The sequence below is a fragment of the Daucus carota genome, chromosome 4 (genome assembly GCF_001625215.2).
Source record: "Daucus carota subsp. sativus chromosome 4, DH1 v3.0, whole genome shotgun sequence".
Taxonomy (NCBI): domain Eukaryota; kingdom Viridiplantae; phylum Streptophyta; class Magnoliopsida; order Apiales; family Apiaceae; genus Daucus; species Daucus carota.
Genome location: NC_030384.2, coordinates 24716129 through 24731715, shown reverse-complemented (window position 1 = coordinate 24731715; position 15587 = coordinate 24716129). Strand labels below are relative to the sequence as shown.

At 33.8% G+C, this 15587-nt stretch overlaps 2 protein-coding genes across 2 annotated transcripts; one reads left to right on the top strand and one right to left on the bottom strand.

The window, feature by feature from the left end:
* The first annotated feature begins 7824 nt into the window (after positions 1-7824).
* Positions 7825-9333, top strand: LOC108217730 (uncharacterized). Its single transcript, XM_017390609.2, has one exon. It carries the CDS (start codon positions 7923-7925, stop codon positions 9171-9173), a length of 1251 nt encoding a protein of 416 aa, XP_017246098.1. The 5' UTR covers positions 7825-7922; the 3' UTR covers positions 9174-9333.
* A 1738-nt stretch (positions 9334-11071) lies between these two features.
* On the bottom strand, positions 11072-11938 carry LOC108217791 (protein VACUOLELESS GAMETOPHYTES). Its single transcript, XM_017390682.2, has one exon. It carries the CDS (start codon positions 11936-11938, stop codon positions 11072-11074), a length of 867 nt encoding a protein of 288 aa, XP_017246171.1.
* Between the last annotated feature and the right edge of the window lie 3649 nt (positions 11939-15587).

The window sequence follows — 15587 nt, the reverse complement described above, 5'->3', positions numbered from 1 at the left end:
TAAACTAAAACTTATAATTATATGTATGTGTATATAACTTATTAAATATATATGAAGATTTTTTTTTGAAAAGCAACGAACTGTTATTCATTAAATCTCAAAAAATCTTACAATGACCCCATGAAGGCCTGAACAGAGCAGATTGAAATTAGTAGAACAAGCTACTAACAAAAGAAGTTGCATTACATACAACTTTGAAAGAGGATCTGAGACCTAAACCAAAACAACTAAAACGATAATAACTAAACTGCAGCACTTCATAACCACGTAGTGGAGATCAAAGACCAGCCACACCCAACATGCGCACCCCTCCGACTTTGTTAGCCTTACCAAATCCCATGAGCTGAAGGACACTCTCAACATTCAACAGTCCATCAAGGGCCCTACTGTCAGCTGATGAAGACAAGAGAAAACCAAGATTGGGGAGGAGCTTTGAAAACGACCCCATTAAAACATTACGCACCACATCTTTTGCCTACACACCATTACCCACCAATGAATCAAGAGGTGCTCCAGAGAAACAGTGGAGGTTGCCACCATCCAATAAGTTGAGGGCTTCTTGAGAAAGCAGTCCGTCGTCGTTGAAACAGAACTCATGCATGATCTTCGCTTTGCCTTTCTCCCGTCCCCTCTTCTCAGCCTCAGCAGAGGACTCTGACTTATACTTCTTGAGGCCATCAGAACTGCCAGCAGAGAAGCAGAAATCCCCTTTCTTATCATATGTCATCCTCAACTCAGATGGGATATTAAAACGAATCCCCTGCGGCAGATCAAAGCGATGATATGCATTATCACGGTGAATAAATCATATGTTATGAAGATTCAAATTTAAATAAGATCTTAGAGTTTTACTATTTACTTACAAATGTAATGAGTTAAAAATATAATATGTATATGTGTTCGAATCGAATATGAATCATAGATTATATTGGGTATTCAGGTAGGATCATATCATAAAAAATAATATGGTACCTAATTTGAGCGGGTATATGAGTGCTCATATATGTGATCATATTTTTTTGGATTTAACGTTACCTTCGGATTTGGATCGTTTTCAAAACGAATATAAGACATGTATATAACAGGGGACCCAAAATTCCAAAATTTTATTGCTAAATACTTATTTTTCATTTTTCAAATTTAATATATTTATAAGAACTACAAAATATGGGAGGGCGAATGAAAATTCTCTCTCATAAGAGTTAGCCACCCCATCTCCCTCGAATCCTAACCACCTCCATCTTTTAATCCACCTCTTCTACCCATCTCCACATCCATATCTTAACCCCTTTCTTCTCGTCTCAATTCTCTCTCTATTATATTAATCTCAATTACTAACCGCCCCTTCTCCATGCACACACCACCTCTTCTCTTGTTTATAATTTTCTATCGGTAAACATCGTGTTTGTTTCTTCTTCAATGAAATCGAGTTTCGTTCCATAAAACTTAAAACAATCCTTTTGGGTTTTTTCGTTTCCTTCTATTTGAGTTATTATTTGAAGGAGATGAAGTTAGGGGCAACTTGGACATCTCACAAACTCTAGGTTGAAATCTTTTCTTTGAAATATGGATATCATATATTTGGTCTATATTTTGGATAAAAAATGTGATTTCACAACCAACCAAATCCAAATAAAATATGTGAGTTTTTGTTGGGCGAGATTTTAAAAATTGGTTTGGTTTGGACTGGATATATGGTTTTGGGTCTATATTGCCCGGTCTACTCAAATCCGGAAACAATGAAGATGAATCCTTCATGTACTATGCCTCATGGATTGTCCCTAACAACATAGATGAAAATTGTCATACACATAACATGCAAGAATCAATGACACAGGTAAGACAATTATATTCGTAATTTGCATCTTCAAATAAAATTTTGAATTAAATAAGGTCATGTAGGCTTCCGGTTCCAGTATACATTTGGATGATTCCTCCCAATTGAATTTTAAGAGCCCGGATCCTACCAAGAACAAGAAGAAGTTGGCAGCAGAGAGGAACCAAGGAAAATACAAAGCTTGAAACAAGTATTATGTTTTTTGCATTTTAATTAGAATGCTTATTAACTAGGTATAATTCAAATGATTATCAGTTGTATTTCTCATTCAGACTTTAGGATTTGAACTTGCTTTAAAACGATTTCACTAAGCGCATGATTTTTTAGATGTTTCTTTCGTAAATCTGGTACAAACATGCCATGTTAATTAATAACATGGAATGAGACACTCTCTGGAGCTTTTAGTAAGACCCCGACTTTATATTTTAAACAAATTATCATCCTCATTTCATCTATATTGAATCATTAAGAAGATGCCGTCGAAACCCGAAAGATACAATTAGAAATTAGGTTAATGTATGAAGTGGAAGTAGCTAGTCTGGTCACTGGTGAGTTGCTGTGTGGCTTATATATTATAAGATTTATTGAAAAATAAACTTTTATGTATATAATATATGTATTATTTTAAATATTTTAGTTACTCGAGTTTTTCGGTTAAGTCGGTAAAAAAACCCAAAAAACCGAAATACCGAAATACACAGAAAATCATAACCGATTTAAAACCGAAATATTTCGGTTCGGTTAACCAAATCGAAGTATTTCGATAATTTCGATTCGATATTCGGTTAATCGAACCGAATGCTCAGCACTACAATTTATTGAAGGGGAAATCTATGAAATCAAAATTTTCTTTGTTAGGCGATATTCTGAAATGCATGCAAACAACTGTTCTAGAAATAATATCTACATCCATTTGAATCACATGACAGAAATATTGGTGACTGAAGGCGTTATATTCATCCCGCCGCATGTGTTTGAATTCACTGATTTTTTCCAGTATCATGAATGATACAAGACAAAATAAATCTTTGATAAGTAATCTTTTTAAATTTAATGTTAAAAATTATATGGCGTCGGTTACAATTTTTAACTATTTTTTTCTTTGTAGATGTTTTTTGGAATATGTGAGCAAGTACAACTAATAACAACCTATACAAATACGAAATCACAACAAGCCTTTATTCATTTTAGAATCAATGATACACAGTTAGTAGTTAGATTATCACTCTTTAATTACATTCAAATATCACCCATTTCATTATATATATATATATATATATATATATATATATATATATATATATATATATATATATATATATATATATATATATATATATATGGGTCATGTTACAGAGAGAACCATTGAGTAGAGAACCCTTAGAATCATTTCCTTATTTCAAGTATTAGTTAGTGTTCTGCATCTTATTTATGTATTATATTTTGAAATTACTTTTTTTTGTAAGGTCTACATACACGTAGATGAATTGTATCGAAATACAATAAACCGCATCCAGGATATCTTTCTTTCAAGAAAGTTTATCATTTAACCGAAAGTCATGCAAGCACAACTCCGGACGTTTAGACAATAAAGCTTAAATGAATGAGAAAAAAATACCCATGAAGGAAGTCACATACACCTCGCTTCCAAAGTATCCTCAAAAAAGAAACAAATCAAACAAAACATAACTCAATATACAAGAAAATAATATATATATATATATATATATATATATAATTTAATTAATGTGAAAAAGATAGTAAATCTAATAAAAAATCAAAAGAATATATATATAAAAAATAGAGAGAAATAAAATAATGTAGAAATATTAGTAAATCTCTAACCAACGGAAAATCCTTTAGTTAGACAAATAAAAATTTAATAATATAATTGAGGAATAAAAATAGAGTTTAAAAAATAATTAAATATATTATATATTACGACAATCAAAATGGTAATACAAGCCATAGAATTGGCACTGAAAGCCATTAACGGCACAATAAAGTCATCAATAATGACCCCCCATAAATGGCACTAAATATTCATAAAGAATATTTATTCAATTACAATCACAAAATAAAATAGGTAACATATCAATTACAGCAACCAAATAGGTAACAATTGCCATCAAAGGCACAATAGCCATCAAAGGCACAATTGCCGTTAAAGGCATAACAAAATCATCCTTTATTAATCAACATAATTGACACTAAATGATATCATAAATAATATTTATACTAAAATTTAAAACATCAAATCAAGCACAAAATGAGCATTGAGATTCAAAACATCATAATTTACAGTTTATAAACATGCCAAATTTGCTCGAGATATTATCAAAAAAACCGACGTATTTAAAGACTACTTTTTTTAAAAGACAATCGTTGCATATTAACAAATATATTATATGAACACGATACCAACATTAATAAAATCAAAAATATTAAAATCATAACAAAATTGTATATCCATTGGTGCAAGTATCTAAAAAAAACATTTTAACAACTAACATTTTCAATACAAAAGATTAAAACACACACTTCACACACCTACACATTCAAGAGATACCCAGAACACCCACAAAATCAAGAACACGCATTACGATCATATATTCAACAAGTATTATGTTAGAAAACAAAACATGCCACCTTCATCAAATCCGATCAAAACAAAAAATGCCGGAAAATTGTTAGAAAAATATAGATTCCGTAAATCAACTTGATCTTTTCACTAATACAAATAAAAATTACCAATTATCCAAATCATTGATTCTGATCACCGTTCTACCGAAAAAGACCTCAGAATTAGAACAGAAAAATAAAAAAGAATTTTAGATTGTATGTATTATCACAACATATAACAATCTAAACAAACACCAAATCATATACCAAACATTAAGTCTATAAATAAGATAAACGAGAAAAAAAGTACCTCTTTTATTAAGGACGAGGAGATTTTGATTTGCAGAAATTATGATAATAATCTTACCAACTCAAAGAATAGAGTAAATGAAAAACGTTATCGGATCGTAATCTCTTGCATCTGAACCTTTAATATCGATAACGTCGACGATACCCACTACTATTGTTGGCTCCACATCTTTGAATCTTTGATTGTACGTACCCCCGAGATTTTGTGCAGATTAAATACCCCATTTCGATCGCAGGCACGAGAGTGATGGTTTGATAGAGAAGATTTTCTCTTACAAACGTTTAAGATGATGGGTTTTCTGAAAATAACTTTAAGATGATGATTCGGTACTTAAATTTGAATCGCTTATTATTTGTTACAAAATGAAGAATAATAAGGAAAATCTACTAGTACTACAAAACTTTTCAATTTTTATAAACTGAACATAACACGTGCACTGCAACTTGGCAACAAAAAGAAGGTGAACTGCTGCAGACTTTGATAACATGCTTATGAAGATTGTAAATTCAAATTACTTTTAATAATTTAATTTTTTTGAAATTACTTTTGAACACACACAAAGATGCAAAAAAACAAGTATTTAGATTTAGATCCTGAAAATTTAAGAAAAATATAGGGTTTTGCTGCTCCAACGGATAAGTATGTCAAAAAATTGACAACAAAAATTAAGGAAGGCCTTGCTGCTGAAGTCGAGGAAAAAGTGAAAAAAATCCAAGAAGAGGTAGTTAAGCAGGTAAACAAGAAGGTGCAACAAAATTTGGCATCGGTCCTTAAAAAACTTGGAGAAGCAAACCTCAACATCACAATTGATGTTACAGAGCTGTGTGCACAAGTGCAGTGACGATGACGATGGCACACCAATGACTAGAGGCAACAGCCTCTAGTTTGCTAATAGTATGGTTATTTAGACTTTTGGTTATTTGAATTATTTTGACTAGCTAATAGTATGGTTATCAAGACTTTTGGTTATTTAGACTGTTAGTTTGCTGGTAGTTGCTCGATTCTGGATATATATGTTGGCTTAGCTATGGATTTGATGTTGGTTTTTGTATATTTGCAATGGTTTGTTGAAATGATGGACAAATTTTGGGAAGTATTGTATTTTAACTGTTGAATTGCAAATTTTTCTGGATAAAATGTTGCAGTAGCTTGTTTAAATGTTGCACAATTTGTATTTAAAAAACTGTTGCAGGAAGATATGTTGCCAATTTAGCTGCTGCCACCTAACAACCTGGTGGGCCTGAGATGGGCCCCACAGTGGGCCCGAGTGGGCCCCACAGTGGGACCCACTATTATAAGAAAATTAAATTACTCTAAGTAAACATAATTTTTTGTTGGAGTAGGAGAATAAAATGTTAGATTAAACACTCTTTGCTAACATATATCGGTTGTTGCTGTAGGCAAACGGAATGTTGCCTTAGACCCCCTAAGGCAACGGCGAAAATCCTATCATAAAATAAATGTTGCGTTAGCCCTTTTATGGGCCTCTAGCAACATATTGACCCCATTCTGCAACAATTTTTTTATGTTAGATAAGACCTTTTATGGCGTAGTGTGAAATTTCTACTTTCTATTTTAAGCATTGGTTCTCTCTTGAGCGCGATCCTATATATATTGTGAAATTTGGAACAACACATCAAAGTAAGTCATTTTCTACGATGAAAGCCTTGAGTGATGTAGTTGAACATACAATTATTGTTATAATCTCGAGTTGTAAACCTAAATGCTATAGAGGTACTTTCATTTGAATTAAAAAATTTATTTTCTAATTTTGACGAAAAAACTCGTTTACATTATATTTTAGCTGAAGTATAGTTAACAAATTTTGGAGATACCTACGTATTTTTCGATTAGATGAAAGGAATCCCTGTTGCAGCTATTGTATCTATAATACAACTCATCTACGAGTATGTAGATCCTGACAAAAATAAATAAAATTATATCAACCAGATGTCGTAAATCACTAGGACATGATATTTTATATTATTAATATGCAATTCTATGTTTTCTTATATCAACTATGTTGGATTAAATTTAATATAATAAGTTATAATAATTATCATCTACTGTGAACAAAATTATAGATATATATAAATAAAATGCAAACAAAAAAGAAGGTCGCGGTAGCGAGCAAAAGAATCGTAGTGATTTATAAGGCTAAACGACTCAAAATTGTGCTTATCTCGAATAAGTCTAAGTATGTGTTTGGGTAACGAGCTTCTCAACTTTTTTAACCTAGAAGTGGACTTCTACTTCACAGGCGTGTGTTTGGCTAAATATTTAAAGCACTTCTACTAGGCTTGAGAAGTTCAGAAAAGAAGCTACGATTTGTAGCTTTTTTTTCACCATAGCTTCTTCTGCTCTTCCTAATGTACTTCTTAATACGTATTTATATCAGACAATTGTTATCATTATCAACAGTCTCTTACAAATGTAAGCACAGCGCTTGATGCACTATCTCCCGCAAAACACAAGGATTTTTATCTTCAGATATTCTTAAATTAAAATTGACATTCTTTTTTAAACCAATATGTTCTAATCATAGAACACTTTTTCTTTTTTCTCGTAAAGTTAATTAGAAGGAATTTATATAATAAAAAATTTTGTATTATTGTAATTTAAATAGTATAAATCTTCAATTATTGTAATTATTTTTTTAATAAAAAAAACAATTTTATATTAAAAATTTATTGGATTATATTAACTTATAAGTTAAGATATCCAAACACTAAATAATTTATAAGTTATGGTATCCAAACACTTTTAATAACTTATAAGTTCAGACCAACTTTTTAATTATAATCCACTTCTTCATTTTAAGCAATAAGTCACTTCTTTTAAGTCCAACCAAACTGTCCTTATTTGAGAAATATTGGGAAGAACAAATCAGCAATGTACAAGTTGTTCAATAATTATACATGCATTGACATTCGATTACAAAAGTCAACGAGGACTCCATGCACAAGCTGCATACCAAGACATACTCAGCACATCAACAACTCATTTGTGATGAAATTATATAAACATCCAAGCATCTTCGACGAAAAGTTGGCACATGACTTACAAAAAGTCAACGAAATCCAAGCTTAAAACATCTTGCTAGTGCACCTTATTATCCCCACCGAAATCACAAGCACCAACTCATCCTTCCCCATGGAGTTCAAGCATTTTAGCCACAACCATAGCCTCATTGTTCACCAAGTGATTCAAGGAACCGAAGTCACTTGCTCCGGCTGCAACTCTCCGGCCACGGGCGCGGTCTACGTGTGCTGGCCTTGCAATTTCTTCCTCCATGAATTCTGTTTCAGCGCGAGCCGCTCCATGACACATGCATCTCACCCTCCTCACCCTCTTACCCTCGTGCCTTACCCTACTTACCCCTCCAACACATTTTATTGCAACTCATGCAATCTTGTTGGGACTGGATTGTCCTATAGTTGTTCGCATTGCGACTTTGATCTTCATGTCCATTGTGCTTATATGCCAACAAGTGCTAACCATACCCCTCAAACTTGTGATGTTCCAGACATTACTCTTCAGAATCAAACGCATCATCCTCAGCAAGTTCATTTGGCTCCTCCCGTTGAGGCCCGTGATGACGCTACTGTGGATCACAATACGAAAAATGAAGCAATGCCTAATCCTAGTGGGGAGGTGCAAGTACTGCAAAGTGATGATCCAGTGGGGGTGGAAAATGCAGGCGCGAGTCGGGTCATAAAACCTCGTGGCCTAAAGCATTTCAGTCATTCGCATCCCCTGTATCCATCCGAATTTGAAGACGAGGACCCCTTATTTTGTTCGGCTTGTGAGGAAGAAATCATTGGCACGGCCTATCGTTGTAGCAAATCCAAATGTGACTACCATCTCCACAAAAAATGCTTCGAGTTGCCTAGAGAAATTCGACACAAGTCCCACGTCGAACACCCCCTGACTCTTCTTGCATCTCCGGTAAACAAAGAAACAGAGAAGTTTACTTGCAATGCATGTTTCGGAGTAGGAAGTGGTTTCACCTACAATTGCTCAACTTGTGACTATGACCTCCATGTCAGCTGTTCTTCATTGCCCGAAACTGTTAAATCTGACCATCATGATCACGAGTTATCGCTTATGTACTCAAGCCCGGTTACTGAAAACGAGAAAGCAGAGCAGCCTGGGATCACATTCTCGTGTAAAGTTTGTGAAAATGTTGTGCCAGAAAGCTATTGGTTGTACTATTGTGCGGATTGCAAGTATGGGATACATTTAGGCTGTCTGAATGAGAAGGACAAATATGAAGGTAAATCGCTTGAGGAAGTTGTGGTGGATCATCAGGCTCAGATGCAGAGGCTTCAGATTCAGATGGACATGGCTCGTCAAAATGCGCAGTTTCTCATCAGCATGGGACAGAGTCTGGCCAGCTTATAAGGAAAAAGTTGTGTATTGATTTCATGCTTATTTGTTTTCTTGGTTTTGAGTTGGAAATATTCTTCATCTGTTTCTGAGATTCTGCAACCACTTTATGCATTCAGTTGTGTTAAATATTTCTGGTTGGCAATAATAAACCTGCAAACGTTTTGATAGAGTTCGTTTCATGATTTACTAGTGTGAAGCAATATTGATCACTCGAGGTATCGATCAATTTTCGTGTGAATTGGTCTCCAGATTTGGTGGGCAGTATACGAATGTATTTGCATTTAAAAATATACTCCCTCCATCCCATTTAATTTTATACGTTTCTTTTCAACTGCTCGACACGTATTTCAATGTTCTTATAAAACATACTTCCATAACTTATTTTTAAGATTTTTTTTTTCCAAAATAAAAATATAACATTCAAACTTTAATTCAGAAAAAAAAATTTAAAAAATAAATTACACAACTATACTTTACAAGAGCATTAAAATGCGTGCGGTGTCCTCTCCCCAATGTATACTACCTATGGGCTATGGGGACGGAGGGAGTAACAGAGTAATAGTTATGTGTAGTCTAACGAGCACCTTAGAATCCGATTGGCAAGCAGGAAAGGGTTGACCTATAGGCTCAACAAGTTGCAAGTCAACATCTGGTTTCAAAAGAACTGAAGTCAACATATACAAGTTGACAGTAAAATACTGATCAACTTGCATATACACTCTTCAAGTTGACATTCTGTATGATAGACTAAAATGCTTATTTGATTGAAATTTTGTTGTCGTGATGTATTGTATTAAGTTTCAGATGATGGTGAAGTTGACAATTTTATATAGGATGCTGCATTCCCTAGTAGACTCTTAGCTCCATTTGTTATCCTAATTCAAAGATGAAAGTCATAGATGATTTGATTATTGTTAGCAGTATCTAAATGGATTTCCCAACGAATTGGTCTTTCATATTTCAGTCTCCAAAATCAAAATGTTTAAGAGAATGAATGCGAAATGGCTGTGGGACGAAATTATACCTGTTTTGTGTATCCTCTTGGATACGTGATACCGCAGTTCTGTAAGCGTTTGACAATGCATATATGAAGCATTAAGCATGTAGGAAATGACCAAATACAGACGTAAGACTTTGCAAGTCTACCAACACAAGTTGACGGAATATATCACTCATCCACTTGTGAAGCTTAGCTGTTCTCGGCAATTTCGGGTAACACATCGTATTCGTGTCAGCGATCGAAGTCGATTTCGGGTCAAGTTAAATTCACTTAAAATTGAATAAAACTGAAAATTAAAGTTTTTAGAAATCAATATCTAATTCCGGGTCATTTCAGGTCAATCGGGTCACTTTAAGGTTTTATCTCAGTAAATCAGATTGCGGATCAGGTCGGGAATTGGTCGGATTTCGGGCTACCAATATGTTCTTCAAACTGCCTACTGAACACAAATCGCCAAACAAACGCGTCAACGATACAACAATAATGATCTAAACTACTTGTCAATAGTTGTTCTTGTTCAAGCTAAATTATGCAGTTTGTCAATATATTATGATCCTACTTAATCCCCTGGAATTCAATCTAATGCTGTGTTAAAAGAAAATTCTCAGGCATCACTACTACAAGGGCTAGTATCAGAAAACCCAAGCTAATCATTATTCAACAAGGTCCCCAAACAACATCACTGAGTACACATTCTGCTTCAAGACAACATTCTGATTATCCTGCCTCATAGCACCAACAAAATATTAAAACAAGAATGAAACGAAAATATGACTTCTGAGAAATGTCATTTTGGGCTTCCTGCAACAGAACTTACCAAGATGACATTTCCTATTTTTTTACAACAATTTGAAATTATTAAGGATTCAAAGACACAAAAAAAGTGATAAACATTCTTTGTTTTTGTAGCTTAATAACGGTAACGCCTGTGACCCCCATAGGCACTTGCTATGATATCGCAATGTGCAGCATTCAGATTCACCATATTCTGAATTCTCATCAGTTCCACCTGAGCTGCAAGGTTTTGCTCAAGCACCACTTCCGCTTTCGACCTTGCTTTCGCCCTCACACAGTTCACATGAGTCCCAAAGTCACATTCCTTACAATAATACATCCAGAAGTCCTCTTGAACTATTCGAAAACAAACATCACAAGTGAATTCAGAATTAGCCGGCAGACCCAAGTCTTTAACAGAGTATTTAAGACTAAGCGGGTGCTCGTGGTCTTTCCGCTTCATTGTTTCAGGCAAATCAACACATTGTTCATGAAGATCATATTTGCAAATGTTGCAATTATATCCAGAGGCTTCTCCAGCTTGGCCACAAGCATTGCAGTAGAATTTACCTCCTTCATAAGCAGGAGAAGGAGAAGATAGAAGATGAAGCACGTGCTCGCGGTGGGACTTGTGATGAATCTGCTTCAGCTCTGATTTAGATGTTTCGGCGGTAACTTTTGAACAATGGAGATGAAGATCATACTCACATTTGGAGCAACTGAATGAGAATCCGAAGCCTGGCAGGTGACAAGAGTCGCAAAAGAAGCGGCCAGATTGATAAGTCGGATAAGGTACTAGGTTGAGAGGATGAATTGGATGAGAAGGGTGGTCAAGAGAGCGAGGTGCATCAAAGCATTGTTGATGGAGAAAGAATCTGCATTCCCAGCAGACGTATGTGTTTTCGGAGCAAGGGAGCTTGCAACCGGAACAATTTGTTTCGGATTTGAGCTTATTCTGGTGGAAAGTAAGGCCATGAGGGTGGCTGAAATGCTTGTGCTCCATGATCAGATAAATTCAACTTTTTTGATTTGATCAAGGTTTTAACAGATTGTGAACTTAATGGTTCTTCTGATCAGGCAGCTGCAAGTAAACCTGGCTTTATAGCTTTATTTATTTTTACTTGGTGACATAACAGAGTCTCTTTGGCAGAACATAAATATTAAATATTCTTGCTCAAAAAAAAATAATATTAAATATTCGAATCGGATCGGATCAGATGGCTGTCGATAAATAACTGAAAGAAATCATTTTAGAATGTGAAAGGAATAGGGATTGATAGTGTATATAATTTTGGATTGATACAGATGCAATAATATGAATTATAATGATATCCTATTCATTTTTAGGTGTATATGTCACGGTTGTAACTGTTTGACAATGTCAAAAGTCAGACATTTAGCAAGTGGATAGGATGAAATATAGAGGCTTGACTCATCGAAACTCAAGATAATTGATCCACAGAATATCTCGCAGATCCAGATCCTCCTTGTTTATGTACTAGTTGACATTTTGTATGTAGTGATGAAAAAAATTTCATAACGATTAATGATATTGATTCGGTAAGAGTCATGGAAACTCACAGATACACCTTTCAGTATATTGCTACCAATGAGCATGTTCACTGCACTGGCATTTGACCTAGGGCTGACAATTTCGGGTTTCGGGTCAAATATTTTATCCAACCCGAACCCGACCCGAAATCTTAATGGGTCAGAATACCTGACCCGCATTATCCGCGGCTAACCCGAACCCGAAAATTAATATTTATTAATAAATACATTTTTTAATAATAAATAAATATTATTTTAATTCAAATAAATTAATTTATATTAAATTAAATAAATTTTTATTAAATTTAAGTAATAAATATTAAAAAATAATATAAATATAAATATTTAATATAAATATATATAATATTTATATTATATATTAATTTTCGGGTAATTTCGGGTAACCCGAATTCAACCCGAAAATGACCCGTTTTTTTCGGTTTGATTTTGGGTCAACCCGAATTCGACCCGAACTCGAAAAACTCCAACCCGAATTCGTATTTTATGGGTCGAATTCGTGTCGGGTTGTTGGGTCGGGTCCAATATTGTCACCCCTACTTTGACCCGTGCCAAGCACAGACGGATATATAATTTGTTATTTATTATTTATAATTTAAATTTTAACATTATTTTGTTATTATTTTAATATTAATGAATTGCATTTTAATTAAATTATACTAACCAACTGATTATATTTTCTCACGAAAATTTAGTTTTTACAACTTGTTATCTATTTATAAATATTTTTTTTGTTACTAAGAGTCTGTTTGGGAAACAGAATCGGCTTCTGCTTCTGTCTTCTGTTTTTCTTGACCCGTTTGTGTAAAGAAGCAGAAGCACTTTCAAGAAGCGGAGAATGCTAGCTTCTCTCTCACAGCTTCTGCTTATTTTCCAAACACTTTATTAACTTATTTACTTCTCACTTCTACTCCACTTTTTACTTTAAGCAAAAAATCATTTTTTTTAAGCTTGGCCAAACGGCCCCTAAGATGTGATAATTTATTATTCAATTAATTTTAAATCATATTTCGCATATCTTAACCGATTAGAGTTAGAAAGGGTTATGTAATGGTTCGTGTTTATGTTGAAATAGAACACGTTAAAATTAAAAAGAGTTATATGAAGGTTCTTTTTAAACAAAGATATTTAAAATTGCATATTTATAATTTTATTTTTAACATCATTATAATTTCTTTTATGAAATATCACATGAAAATGTATTGTCAGGAGTGTTTTTAGTATTTGAAATTGTTTAACAATGTATGACTAATGGGCTTCACAAGTTGTAGACTTGTAGTTCCAAAAGAGGAGTACCAAACGAAAAAAATAATATAACTAAAATTTTGGACTACAAATTATAATCATGTTGATTTATTATAATATAGATTACTCATGTTGTTTTGTAGTCATATATTTTCTCAGACCTTAGACATTATAATTTTTTTATTATCATATTTTAACCTTTGTTCTAAAAATCGGTGATTAATCACGATTAATCACCGATTAATCCATGTTCCGTAGCTCGCCGAAAATGATTAAATATCCGATGAATCACTGATCAATCCGATTAATCCCCGATTAATTCAATTAATCACCGATTAATCCTTTTTCCGTAACTTCACCGACTAAGTCCGAATACCGCTTTTTACAACACTGATTTTAACCGAAATATAGATATAAGTATTAATCAACTTCAAGAATATGTATAAATTCTGTCAAAAAAAAAAAGAATATGTATAAATTGAATGTACTAATTATTCGTGGATGGTCCAGCATATTCACAAAGCAAACGAAAAATGGGAAAGAAGAAATATCTTAAAAAATCATATATTCATAATAAAAAAAAATATTAAATTTTTAGGATAAGTCTCGAAAGCGGAGGAACGCTGAAATGTCAATAAACGCCTGTTATTAAATTTACTGAACCCGATAATACCCATATTGGAACGTCCAATATCAAAAGTCATTGAATGGATAAACCCATTCTATATATAAAAACGTTGGTTCATTACATTAAAATTATCACAAATTAGGTTTATTATTTTTTAAATTTAGTCATGTCTAGAGATCTAAATATCTTTTCTTAATCATATAGTCGCAATTCTACTTTTATAACATAACCTAGTTAGAGCCTGAATCCACTGATTTCTGCCGCTTCTGTGATTGCTGCTGGATTGGTGTAGGGCATTATTCTATCGGACCTCAAGTTGTTCAAGGCATTGTTGTGGGCCAAGCTGTAGAAGGTATCACGAAATAGCGTGAGGTGGAGGAAAAAATACTGAGGTACTTTATTGCTTAGTCTAGCTTTTAGGGAAGTTTTAACAATTTATGGTCTGGTTGTAGCACTAGCACTTTTATTGGCGAATCCTTTTGTTTAATCTTTTTTTTTTGAAATCCTTTTGTTTAATCTTATAAATAAGAAAATATATTTTTTGCATATTGTATTGCCTTGAACCTCTCATTTGCTTTTTCGAATTACACCAAGGTTTCATTCCGAGAATTACTTATTCGTTGAGAAAATAACCCACTGGAAGGGCTGATTTGCGGATGGATTTTCATAACCTTGTTGTGCAAAAATGGGATATGCACTTGAAATAGATTGCCGAGTTATGATATATATCATCAGCGACACGAAATGGATCGATTTATTGTTCCTTTATCCAAGAAAAATCTTTTTAGTTTTCCCAGTCCGACCATTGAGCCGAAAAATGTCTACGGACCCGTCCTCTTCTTTTTTAAAGAAGAAGCACTTCCGGTTCTGTCGAAAGAAATATGCTTTTTAAGAACTTGAACCCGCTTGGATCACGTCTGGATATATAGAAGCAGGTTGATGAGCAATGACACAAATTGCACGTCGCGGTAGAAAAATTTGGGTACGTATATTTTTAGACAAACCGGTTATAGCAAGACCCGCGGAAAAATGTATGGGTTCGGGGAAGAGATCCCCAAAATACTGGGTAGCTGCTGTTAAACCAGGTTGGGTACTTTATGAAATGGGTGGAGTAACAGAAAATATATCTAGAAGAGCGATTTCAGTAGCATCGTCCTTTCACAGTTTTATAGGAGAGCAATACAAGCGTCGTGATGCTAGGCGAAACGGT

What these genes read in the sequence shown, in the direction of transcription:
- LOC108217730 (XM_017390609.2), top strand. Translation starts at nt 7,923, where the DNA reads ATGGAGTTCAAGCATTTTAGCCACAACCATAGCCTCATTGTTCACCAA.
- LOC108217791 (XM_017390682.2), bottom strand. Translation starts at nt 11,938, where the DNA reads ATGGAGCACAAGCATTTCAGCCACCCTCATGGCCTTACTTTCCACCAG.